Genomic DNA, 13,008 nt, shown 5'->3' with positions numbered 1-13,008 from the left:
CAGCTTCTTATGTTCCTGCATATTTAAATTTAAGTATCAGACCATAATTAGTACACTTGTTTAATGACATGCTGAACCTTCAACGAAACGTGAAGATTCTGGCGTTCCTTCCTTATATTGCTTCAGTGTATTGGGCCCAGGCTAAATTAACCAATATGTTAACACCCATGAGTTTAACACTGTATTTTGCAATCTGAACTGCCTCAATGTACATGTTTTGGAATGATCTTTATGGATGGTGTGCAAAACAAGGTTTTCACTGTATCGCTATACATGTGACGAGAATAAACCAATTACCAACATTCTGCTTGGAGATGCTCAGTTTGGGTGCTGCCAAGATCAGTAAATTTTTGACCATCAAGACCATGGTCAAACAAGGACCAAAAAAAGCTTAATTCCAGAGGCAATCTTGCAGAGACTAACCTTGACATTAAGCTCTATTTTACAGACAGTAAACTGAAGTCATTCAGAATTAAGAGGATAATACCTCACTGGCCCAGGCAGGACAAGGTGTCTGGCGAAAGTCCATCATCACAGTAATAGGATATTGCTCCAAGTGCTCCAACAATATTTAGTTCCTTCAGTAATGACCTTCCCTCAATCATAACATCAGAAGTGAGGATATTTGTTGACTCTGTTCAGTCCTGTCTGCATCTCCTATGATAATGAAGTGAATACGTACTGATAGGTGGTAAGTAACATTCATGCCACTAGTGTACATGATTATAAAAAAGTCATCCCCCTTGGAAGTTTTCATATTTTATTGTTTTACAACACTGAATCACAGTGGATTTAATTTGGCTTTTTTTGACATTGATAAACAGAAAAAGGCTCTTTTGTGTCAAAGTGAAAACAGATCTTTACAAAGTGATCTAAATTAATTACAAATATAAAACACAAAATAATTGATAGCATAAGTGTTCACCCCCTTCAAGTCAGTATTTAGTACACATACTTTTGACAGCAATTACAGCCTTAAGTCTGTGTGGATAGGTCTCTATCAGCTTTGCACATCCAGACACTGCAATTTTCTCCCATTCTTCTATACAAAAATGTTCAGACTCTGTCAGATTGCATGGGAATCATGAGTAAACAGCCTTTTTCAAGTCCAGCCACAAATTCTCAATTGGATTGAGGTCTGGGCTCTGACTTGGCCACTCCAAAACATTAACTTTGTTGTTTTTAAGCTACGCCTGTGTAGCATTGGCTTTATGCTTGGGATCATTGTCTTGCTGGAAAGCTAATCTTCTCCCAAGTCACAGTTCTCTTGCAGACTGTATCAGGTTTTCCTCCAGGACTTCCTTGTATTCTGCTGCATTAATTTTACCCTCTACCTTCACAAGCCTTCCAGGGCTAGCTGCAGTGAAGCATCCTCACGTATGATGCTGCCACCACCATACTCCATGGTAGGGATGGTATGTTTTTGATGATGTGCAGTGATTGGCTTACACTAAACACAGTGTTTAATCTGATGGCCAAAAAGCTTAATTTTAGTTTCATCAGACCATAGAACCTTCTTCCAGCTGTCGTCAGAGTTTCCCACATGCCTTCTGGCAAACTCTAGCTGAAATTTAATATGAGTTTTTTCAACAGTGGCTTTCTCTTTGTCACTCTCCCATAAAGCTGAGACTGGTGAAACACCCAGGCCACAGTTGTTGTATGCACAGTCTCTCCCGTCTCAGCCACTGAAGCTTGTAACTCCTCCAGAGTTGTCATAGGTCTCTTGGTGGCCTCCCACACCCTTCTCCTTCTTGCACAGTCACTCAGGTTTTGAGGACAGCCTGCCCTAGGCAGATTTACAGCTGTGTCATATTCTTTCCATTTTTTGATGATTGACTTAACTGTACTCCAAGGGATATTCAGTAACTTGGCAACTTTCTTGTGCTTTTCATCTCCTGACTTGTGCTTTTCAATAACCTTTTCGTGGAGTTGCTTGGCATGTTCTTTTGTCTTCATGATGTAATTTTTTCCAGGATACTGACGCATCAGCAGTTGGATCTTCCAAATACAGGTGTATTTTTACTACAATCAATTGAAACACCTTGACTGCACATGGTGATCTCCATATAACAAATTCTTTGATTTCTGAAACCAAATGGCTACACCAGTGATGATTTTGTGTGTCATATTAAAGGGGGAGAGGGAGAACACTTATGCAATCAATTAATTTGTGTTCTATATTTGTAATTAATTTAGATCACTTTGTAGATATCTGTTTTCACTTTGACAGGACAAAGTCTTTTTCTGTTGATCAGTGTCAAAAATAAAGCCAACTTAAATCCACCGTGATTCAGTGTTGTAAAACAATAAAACATGAAAACTTTTTGTTGGCACTGTGGCAGGTGCTGACCAGGTCTAACCACCTACCCTCAACATTCATAGCATTCTGTCTGTAGAAATGTGACTTAAATATCTCATGCCAAGCATTCTTTCTCAATTTTTACCCTTTTCACCTTTCCTTCCTTAACTGTCTTTGATGCAGAGGCATCCGTCCATTTTGCACTACTGTAACTTCAAGTCCAGGTAGAGATAATAACAATGTAAAAATACTACTTCCATATGTTATAATTTCTGTGAATTAGTGTATCAGTGATCTTATTACTTGAACTAATTTTAGTGTCACTTCTTGAAATTCTTCCGAGAACCTCTCTGTATCTTTTCTAATTAAATCTCTGAGAAATGTCACCATTTTCAATGAGTAAAGAAGGAACTTACTCAGAGACTGAACGGCCCCTCAAATACTGGATCCCTGCCACATCTGATTCTTTACAAAGTCTTTAGCTGATGACACAACGTCCAGCTAGATGAACCATTTTTCTAAAAAGGCATTCCTTTATCTACCCCTGCTTCACACTCACTGCACCTTAGAAGAAATATTTCAAAATATTTTGTTACCATTTTGTATTGCTTCTTCCATCTTCTCTCTAAAATTCATGGCTATATATTCATCAGGAATGACTTCTATTCTCTGCAACTTTTTGTTACCAACTTGCATATTTTCCTTTTGAAGACTTCTGGCATGGGTAAAGGCAGACATTTTGAGCAGAACCTTCCAAAGGGTCCATAGAAAGTCGCTGAACATAATGGCTATTCATCTAAAATCATGTGCCAAAATTCCTTTCAATTTTCTAAAATCATAGAAATGTAGGTAATGTAACATCTTCCAACACTGGCAGGGCTGACGGTCTATTTTTAATAGATTTACTCAAGCCTTTAGCAATGAAGCATAAATACAATGATTTCTTTATCTTAAAGATGATGAACATTGAATTGATACAAGCAGTCAATGTTGCTGCTGAAAGTCGAATATCTTGTTTCGTTTGGTTATCCCACATTTATTTCAGATTATCTGTTGAAACCACAGATACACCAAGCTGTACGCAGCACCAGATCAGCTGAAAAACACTGGCTCAAGCATTCATGAAACCTGATTAAGTAGTCAATTTCTATCACCAAGCACGTGAAGATATCACTAAATGGAATTTCCTTATTCTGTGGTGGAAAACCTTTAATTGAGGTTGAAACATTATAATTTAATTGTTACAGCTGTTGCAATGATATTTTTGTTGTTCTCTCTAGCCTATTCTATGAGTTAATCTTGTGTACGCTCAAAACTATCCTTTTGGTTGGTGGCGGGGTGGTCAATTTACCAATGTTGCAATGAGACATGAAATTTGGTGACTGACCATGTACTTCTTTTCCTTGAATACAATTATGGCTGAGAGCTCTTTATTTTAATTTGAAACTCCAACAGCCACAAATAATTGAAATTGCAGCTTCCTCTTTAACCCCCTAAGTTTCACACTACCCTTCCGCTGCTAGCTGAACAAACAATGCTCAGTCCACTTCCTCCCTTCTGTTTGGGGAAGCTGCAATTGCAATTAACTAATCAGTTGCTTGTTGCAGTTTTCAAGTCATAATGTCATAATTCAGCATTACTTTCAAGCTGGTCAAACACAATTTCCATTATTACACTGGTGTTCACTTTAGTTCAATCAAGTTTTAACTAGAAACACAGTCTGAAAGGAACTATACATTTGCAATGGAGTAGATTGTAGGTGAAGAAATAAAAACCTTAAAAATTCCCCGGTGCTTGTTCTCCATTCATACACACAGCTCCCATTGATCTATTTTTTGTTTGTTTGCTTAGCAAAATGCTTTTTGAAGGCTTTTTTTTTCATATCTCCCAATTCATTAAGACTATTTGGAACCTATTTTTAACATGTTGGGAAGCAGTTCGTGCTTTATGAATACATCTACAGAAGCCATAGTGGTGTAAACAAATCAAAATAAAATCCTAAGGATACTTGAAATGATGTGAGAATATGGTGCTGAGGTAGAGGGTCAGCCATGTCGAATTGTCGAGTGGCTTTTGGTGGCAAATAGACTACACCTACTCATATTCATTTCAGTAACCTCTCCCCCCAGCCCTTTTCCCTCTCCTCCTGATTTACCCAATTTCTTCCTGCAGCCTCGGGAAAGCAGCTAATACAATCAAACACCCCCAGACACTGGACATTCTCTCTTCTCCTTTTTCCTATCAAGTAGAAGATACAAGAGGCTGAAAGTATGCACCATCAGGCTCAAGGACAGCTTGTATCCTGCTGTTAGAAAATTGTTGAATGGTCCCCTACAACGATAAGATGAATTCTTGAGCTCACAACCCACCTAACTGTGGCCTTGCACATTATTGACTGCCTGCACTGCACTTTCTCTGTTACTGTTAGACTTTATTCTATATTGTGTTATTGCTTTTCTCTTGCAGAACAGGCCCTTCAAACTGTGCTGTTCAGCAACCCCCATTCAACTCGAGCCTAATTATGGGACAATTTAGAATGACCGATTAACTTACCAACCAACTTGCCTTTGGATTATGGGAGGAAACTGGAGCACCCAGAGGAAGCCCACGTGGTCATGGGGAAAGCGTATCAACCTCTTACAGCCAGCGGCAGGAATTGAACCCTGGTCACAAATGCTGTAAAGCGTTGTGCTAATCACTTTGCTGCCATGCTGCGCCTCCCCCCCTCACCCCGCAATGACTGATGTGATTACAAAGGATATGCTTGTGATAGGAATGTGACAAAAGGACACCAGATTCATTCCTAGGATGGGAAAATTGCCCTATGAAGGTGAATTAAGCAGACCAGCCTTTGGTACTTTGAAGAAAGTGAGTTGATCTCATTCAAGTATACTTAATTCTGATTGAACATGACAGGGTAAATGCAGAGATGATTCTTTCCTAAACTGAGGAATCTGGAACTAGATATTGCCATCTGACATTAGGACTAGATAAAATCCTTCATCCAGGGGGCAAAGAATCTTTGGTATTCTCTTCCCAAGACAGCTTGAGAGATTCAAGATGGAAATCAACAGATTTTATGGGCATCGAAGCTTGTGCAGGAAAGTAAAGCATGATCTTACTGGATGGTGATGCACAAGTGGCTGAAAATTCTACACCTTCTATTTCCAATGTTCTCAATTAATTTTTAAAAATGTTTGCCTCAGAAATAGAAGCCCCAATGATCAATTCTCTACAATGAAGACAATGTTGTCAGCAGATGAGCACAAGATACTAATGAGTAGGATTATTAATGAGTAGGATTTTCTCAGCTTTACGAGTGAACAGTGAAGAATTAAGCTTTCCCTGATAGCTTTAAATTCTACTGGCAATGACATGTGCTGTACACCATGGAATGTTATTAAACAAAAAACAAAAACACACTGCAGATATTGGAAATCTGAAAGAAAAACAGGAAATACTGGAAATTTCCAGCATCTGTAGGGAGAAGTAGAATGCTTCTAATCAATGACTTCATCAAAATTAAGAAATATTAATGGAGTGTATTTAGGAATTAATAATATTTGAGTAATATCCTAAATATACATACTGTTTGATAAAGCATTCTTTGTTTGTTTATATAATTCATTATGGGTTATATTTAAAAAGAACGTGACTAGCCTATGTCATTATGCCATCACATCATATATGAATGCCTCATTAAAAAAAAGGAAAGAAAGACTATGTAGACAAGTATCCTGGCTCCTTTATTTTTCTTTCAAATAGTCTCTGGAGTTACAAAACATAACTGTGGCAATGAGCAAGTTTTAAAACAAACCCAAGCTGACGACCTGTTGAAGCACAGGTTTTTTTTTTCCGAAGGGAGAGCGACGTTCGAGTTAAATAAAAGGCAGAAAACAAGTGAAGTTAACAAGCAATGAGTATGGCCACAGTTTCATAAACAGTGAGTACAGGGAGATAATAATAATAAATAAAAAAAGCAGAAATAGCTTGCTTCATCAGAAAGACAGGCATTTGATTGCACAACAGATAACTGGCTAATGAATGCTGAATGAATTGAGATGTATTTTGAAGCAAATGAGTGCAATGGGTGGAAAAGCATAAAGTTTGCTTAGAAGTTTAACTGCTCCAAACAAACCGCTGAAATGAGCTTGCTGAACTGTGAACATAATGCAGGAACATTTAGAACTAAAACTGTCGTTGACTGCAGGATTCTTTAGGTTTCACAAGTGGAATCAAAAAGAAGGGGAGTCCATTTTAGCTTATGTGGCTGAACTGAAGAAATTGTCTGAGCATTATCAGTTCTGTGATAGGCTTAATGACATACTGAAAGTTGGTTTAGTTCATTGAATCTTACAAGAAAGCATTCAGAAACGGCTCCAAACTGAAGTGCAACTCACATTTAAAAGAGCAATTGAAATCACTGTATAAATGGAAACAGCAGCCAGGGATGAAACTGAGCTGCAGTCAGGATTGAAAGGTAGCATAAACAAAATTGCAAAGTCTAAACAGGAACCTGCCTGGCCAAACAAATTGTGTTACTGTTGCGGCATGGGATCACATACACCAGACTAATGCAGGTTTGAAGGTGAAACTTGCAAAAAGTAGGATATATATTAAGAGAATGTCAGGCAGACAAAAATAAATGGACTGCACCAGGAAGAGATAAAGATAAAAAGTTAATTTGTCAATTCAAAAAAAATCATCCATTTGCTAACTGTTGATGAAAAATCTGATAATGATAAGTGTGATATAGGACTGGTTAGACTTGAGATTTACTATGTGAAGACCAACAAGAGACAAGCAATATGGCTTACACCAGAAGTTGAACGGCAAATTAATTTAAATGGAATTGGATATTGGTTTGAAAGGCATATCAAAGAAAATAAAGTGAAACCTGCAGATATCCAACTAAGAACTGGAGAAAAGATAACTCGTGGGAATGACACTCATAACAGTGAAATACAACAACCAACAAGCTAGATTGGGCTTGTATGTGGTAAAAGCAGGAGGGCTAGCATTGTGGGACCATGACTGGCTGAGACAACTACAACTTGATTGGAGATCCATCCACTAGTTGGATGCCACATCCCCTGCAATAGAGTCATCTGAATGATGCCACAGCAGTGTTCGAGGATGGCACTGGAAAACTCAAAACATATTAAGGGTAAAATAGTGTTAAATAGTGGCACACCCAAGTTTTCTAAAACCTGTTTGCTTCCTTATACCAACCATGATAAAAACAGCCAGTAAACTAGATTGCATGGGGACTGAAGGAATTCTTACTAAGGTTGAGTGGAGCCCATTAGCAATGCTAGTGGTCCCAGGAGCCATGAAGAATGGGTCTTAATGATCTGTGATGATTTAAGGGCACAAATCACCATCAACCCTGTACTGAATGTAGATCAATACCCTCTATCCAGGATCAAGGATACCTTTGCAAATGTTTCCAGAGGGTAACACTTCAGCAAAGTGGACTTGCCTACAAACAGATGGAAATGGAAGAATAGTCCGAAGTCCATAAAAACTCACAAAGCGCAAATTATTGTCTTTTTTTTTTGAGTAGCATCAGCACCTGCACTCTGGCAGAAAGTTATGAACCAGGTGCTGCAAGGCTGTCCAAGCACACTGTGTTACCTAGGTGGCATCATTGTTACCAGTGAGGATGATAAGGAACATCTCCAAAACCACAGGACAATATTCTGAAGTGTTGGAAGAGCTGCTTGTGGGTCATCTGGGTATGGTCAAAATGAAAGTGCTGACTCGAAGCTTTGGCTGGTAGCCTGGGATAGATTAGCAGATTGAGCAGCTTGCCTTGTACTATTCAAGATGCCAACACACCTCTCCATCCCTGAGGATTGCTTGCATTGACCTGGCAGAGGATTCATGTAGATTTTGCCAGACCATTCAAACGTGAAAGTTCAAAGTAAGTTTATATCAAAGAATATATATGAAAACATATACAACCCTGAGATTCATTGTCTTGCGGTATACTCAATAAATCCATATTATTGAATCAATGAAAGACTACACCAATTTGGGCATCAACCAGTGTGCAAAAGACAACAAACTGTACAAATATAAAAAATAAGAAATAATAATAACAGATAAATAAACAATAAATATTGAGAACATGAGATGAAGAGTCCTTGAAAGTGAATCCTAGACTGTGGGAACATTACAATGATGGGCCAAGTGAAATTGAGTGAAGTTATTCCCCTTGGTTGAAGAGCCTGATGGTTGAGGGGTAATAATTGTTCCTGAACCTGGTGGCGTGAATCCTGAGGCTCATGCGCCTTCTTCCTGATGGCAGCAGTGAGAAGAGAGCATGTTCTAGGCGGTAGGGGTCTCTGATGATGGATGCCATTTTCCTGTGACAACGTTTCGGGTAGGTATGCTCAATGATGGGGAGGGCTTCTGAAATTTTCTTAAACCCACTCTCCGACAGAGATGTAGGACGAACAACTGAGACAATCTGAGGGTTCCTCAAAGAAGGATATTCAATATTTCACTCCTGGACGAGCAGTCCTGGTGAGGGACTACAAAGATGATCAGAAGTGGGTACTTGGAAAGATTAAGGACAGAACTGGACCATTGCTCTACACAGTAGAGATTGTGTCTAATATCACTGGAGACCAGTTGAGGACAGCAGTCATTTGTCAGAAGCACATCCTGCAGTCCCAGAGTCAAATCCTCCAGCCACGATGAAGGAGGTCCTAGAACCTGAGATTGTTTCACAGCAGCAAGTCTCACTTGCCAAACAGTGTGACCCACCTCCTTGTCAGGAAAGATGTCATCCCACAAGAGTAAGAAGTCATCCACAACAATTAAATCTTTAGGCCTGAATGGGACAATTTAACATTTACTATGCTGTAGATGTCTATATACTTGTATACAGTATACAGTGTATATATAATACTTCATAAGATGACTAGAGAGCAATATGTTTCATATTTGAGTTGAGATGCATTCTATATTGAGTTGGAGTTTATAGCTAAAAAGGGAGATGTGTAGTTTATTTAATATTTGAGTAATATTATAAATATAGTGCTTGATTAAGCATCATACACAAAATGCTGGAGGAACTCAGCAGGCCCGGCAGCATCTATGGAAAAGAGTAAACAATTGACATTTCGGGCTGAGATCCTTCATCAGGACTGGAGAAAAAAAAGATGAGAAGTTATTGTAAGAAGGTGGCGAGGGGGAGGGTAGGAAGAAATACAAGGTAGCAGGTGATAGGTGAAACCTGGGAGAGGTAGAGTGCAGAATTGGGAAGTCAGTTGGTGAAAGAGATAAAGGGCTGAAAAAGGAGAAGGAGGGAAGGACCAGAGGGAGGTGATGGGCAGGTACAGGTAAGGAGATAAGGTGAGAGAGGAAATGGGAATGGGGAATGCTGAAGGAGTCAGGGGTGGGGGGCATCACCAAATGTTAGACAAATCAACGTGCATGAGATCAGGTTGGAGGCTACTCATACAAAATAGAAGGTGTTGCTCCTCCATCCTGAGTGTGGCCTCATCGTGGCAGTATAGGAGGACACGGACTGACATATTGGAATGGGGATGGGAAGTAGAATTAAAATGGGTAGCCACTGGGAAATCATTCAATGTCGTAAAAACAAAGGAGTAGGTTGTGGACTACAGGAGGAATGGAGACAGGCTAACCCTATCAACATCAATGGACCTGGGGTTGAAAGGGTGAACAGCTTTAAGTTCCTCAGCATACACAACACTGGGGATCTCATGTGATCTGTAGATACTGGCTGTGTGGTGAAAAAAGCACAACAGCGCCTCTTTCACATCAGACGGTTAAAAAAGTTTGGCATGAGACCCCATATCCTAAGGGCTTTCTACAAGGGCACAATTGAGAGCATCCTGACTGGCTGCATCACTGCCTGGTATGGGAACTGTACTTTCTTCAGTCATAGGTCTCCATAGAGAGCGGTGCAGACAGCCCAGTGCATCTGTAGATGTGAACTTTTCACTATCCAGGAAATTTACAGAGACAGGTGTGTAAAAAGGCCCGCAGGATCAATGGGGACCTGAGTCATCCCAACCACAAACTGTTCTAGCTGCTGCCATCTGAGAAGTGGTACCGCAGCATAAAAGCCAGGGCCAACAGGCTCCAGGATGGCTTCATCTGCCAGATCATCAGACTGATTAATTCATGCTAACACAACTATATTTCTATGTTACATTGACTGTACTATTGTACATAGTATTTATTACAAATTACTATAAATTACACATTTAGATGGCAACATAACATAAGGATTTTTACTCCTCACGTATGTGAAGGATGTAAGAAATAAAACAATTCCATTCAATTCAATTTTTCTGGTGCTCAGCGAAATGGTCTTTCAATCTACGTCAGGTCTCACCAATAAACAAGAGGCCACACCGGGAACACCGAATACAGTAGATGACCCCAAAAGACTCACAGGTGAAGTGCTGCCTCACCTGGAAGGACTGTTTGGGGCCATGAATGTTAGTGAGGGAGGAGGTGCAGGGGCAGGTGTGGTACATGTTCCGCTGCAAGGATAAGTGCCAGGAGCAAGAGCAGTGGGGAGGGACGAATGGACAAGGGAGTTGCATAGGAAGCAACCCCTGTGGAAAGCAGAAAGTGGGGGTGGGGGCTGAGGGAAAGGTGTGCTTGGTGGTGGGATCCCATTGTAGACGGCAGAATTTACAGAGAATCATGTGCTGGATGCGGAGTCTGGTGGGGTGGTAGGGTAGGACAAGAGGAACCCTATCCCTGGTGGGGTGGCAGGGGGATGTGGGTGAGGGCAGCATTGATGGTAGAGGAAGGGAAGCCTCTTTCTTTGATGGAGGACATTTCCTTAGTTATGGAATAAAAAGCTTCATCCTGAGAGCAGATGTGGTAGAGAAGGAGGAATTGAGAGAAGGTTATGGCATTTTCACAAATAAGAAGGTGGGAAGAAGTATAGTCCAGGTAGCAGTGAAAATCAGTGGGTTTATAAATGACATCAGTCGATAAGCTGTCTCCAGAGACAGACAGATCGAGAAAGGAGAGGGTGGGGTCAGAAATGGCCCAGGTAAGCTTGAGGTCAGGGTGAAAGCATTCTTTGTTTACATAATTCATTCTGGGTTATATGTAAGAAGTATGTGAATGGCATATGTCATTACAGCACCATGTCATATGTGAGTGCTTCACTAAGCAAAAACAAAACAAATACTAAATAGATAAATTTCCCAGTTCCCCTGTTTTTCTTTCAATTAGTTTTTGGAGTTACAAAACATAACTGTTAGATATCAAAGATTTGACAGAGGAGGGAATGAGATGGATAGATGAAGATCTGGATAAACTGCGTGACACAGATGGTGTTTGTGCTCGCTGACAGGTCAAAGTCAAAAGTCAAACTCGAATTGATTGTCATATGCACATTTACAATGAGCAGCATCACAGGCACACAGCACCAAATACACAACATCCACCAAGGAAAACATAAGCACAACCTTACAGGAAAGTACACAAAAAACAAAGTTTATTGTAGTGAAAATGGCCATAGTGTTGCTATCCTGAGTTAGTGATTATAGTTGTGCAGGCTGGATCTAGAATCGTATGATTTAAGGGCAGTAGCTGTTTCTGAACCTGGTGGTATGGAATATCAGCCCCATGGTAGCTACATGCAGATGGCACGGTCCGGATCATGTCTGTTTGAAGGAGAAGTAATTAGAAAGGGACAGATGATGACTGAGATACAAAACACTGGTGTACCTGGAAACTTGAAACAACAGCGAATACTGGAACTATTCACTAGCAAGGCTACAGCTGTGACGAGTGAAAATGCTGAGTTAACTATCGGTTACCTCTGATAACAAACTGGCAATGTTTGGTAGCTTACATTACTCAACATTGTCCAAATTGACGTCATGAGCAGCTCCTTGCCCTGACGGGTACCAAGGGTACATGCGCAGAGCTCTCCACTTGACGCTCTCGGTTGCTTTGGTCTGAAAGGATTGATCAAGCTGGACTGATCGTGCTTTATGTGACATCATTATATTTCAAAATGGCGGCGCTGAGGCTGCGATACTTCCGCAATATGGTTCGGGGCTGAGCGCCGGCCGCCGGACCGCAGCTGATGGAACGTCGCTCCCAGGACCAAGCTAAAGCCGACGAAGTCAGAGATGGGGCCGCGCCACCTGTAGTTCAACTAAATGGCGAGCAGAGCGATGCGCACGGTTCCGTTCAGGGTCCGTCCCCCTCCCGGAGGGTCCGCGTCCTCGCCAGGGCCAGAGCCGGTGAGTCTGGAGTCGTTGGTTGGGGAGGGAGCCGCCCGGCCTTCGTCTTTTGGTCGATGGTGCTGTACAGGCTGTGTGCGCACCGTTCACACCTTCTGCCGCTGGTCGGCGCCACCCAATAGCTCCTACTTTCCAACCCCCTTCCCGGAGTCAACTTATTCTTCTCCCGTTCTCCCCCACCCCCTCCCCAACCCAAGCCTCCCTCAGGGGTGACTTTCTTTGCCTCTCCTCTCCCCGGAATCTTTCTTTCTCTTTTCACCTTCTCCCCTCCCCATCCAGCACCAAACCTTCACCCCAACAGATATGCTTCTTCAGCTGTGTGTAAAACACTCGAAAACTTTTGTCTGTGGCTGTATCATTCAGGGGTAGTGAAGGAAGGGTTAAAACTGATTGGGATAAGAAGTCAGAGGCGAAAGACAATCTTAAGGAAAGATCTAAGCGTCCTGATGA

General features: G+C 41.1%; 1 protein-coding gene across 1 annotated transcript in view; it reads left to right on the top strand.

Annotated features, from left to right (window-relative positions):
* Positions 1 to 12,300: 12,300 nt before the first annotated feature.
* The window catches only part of LOC140196671 (TBC1 domain family member 14-like), a 77,392-nt gene continuing 76,684 nt past the window's right edge, over positions 12,301 to 13,008 (top strand). The window contains exon 1 of the mRNA XM_072256270.1: positions 12,301 to 12,558. Coding sequence (XP_072112371.1) covers positions 12,399 to 12,558 — 160 coding nt within the window. The 5' untranslated portion in view covers positions 12,301 to 12,398. The remainder of the gene's footprint in view (positions 12,559 to 13,008) is intronic.

This window comes from Mobula birostris, chromosome 4 (genome assembly GCF_030028105.1).
Source record: "Mobula birostris isolate sMobBir1 chromosome 4, sMobBir1.hap1, whole genome shotgun sequence".
In the NCBI taxonomy this organism is placed as follows: domain Eukaryota; kingdom Metazoa; phylum Chordata; class Chondrichthyes; order Myliobatiformes; family Myliobatidae; genus Mobula; species Mobula birostris.
This window is presented reverse-complemented; position numbering and strand designations above follow the sequence as displayed.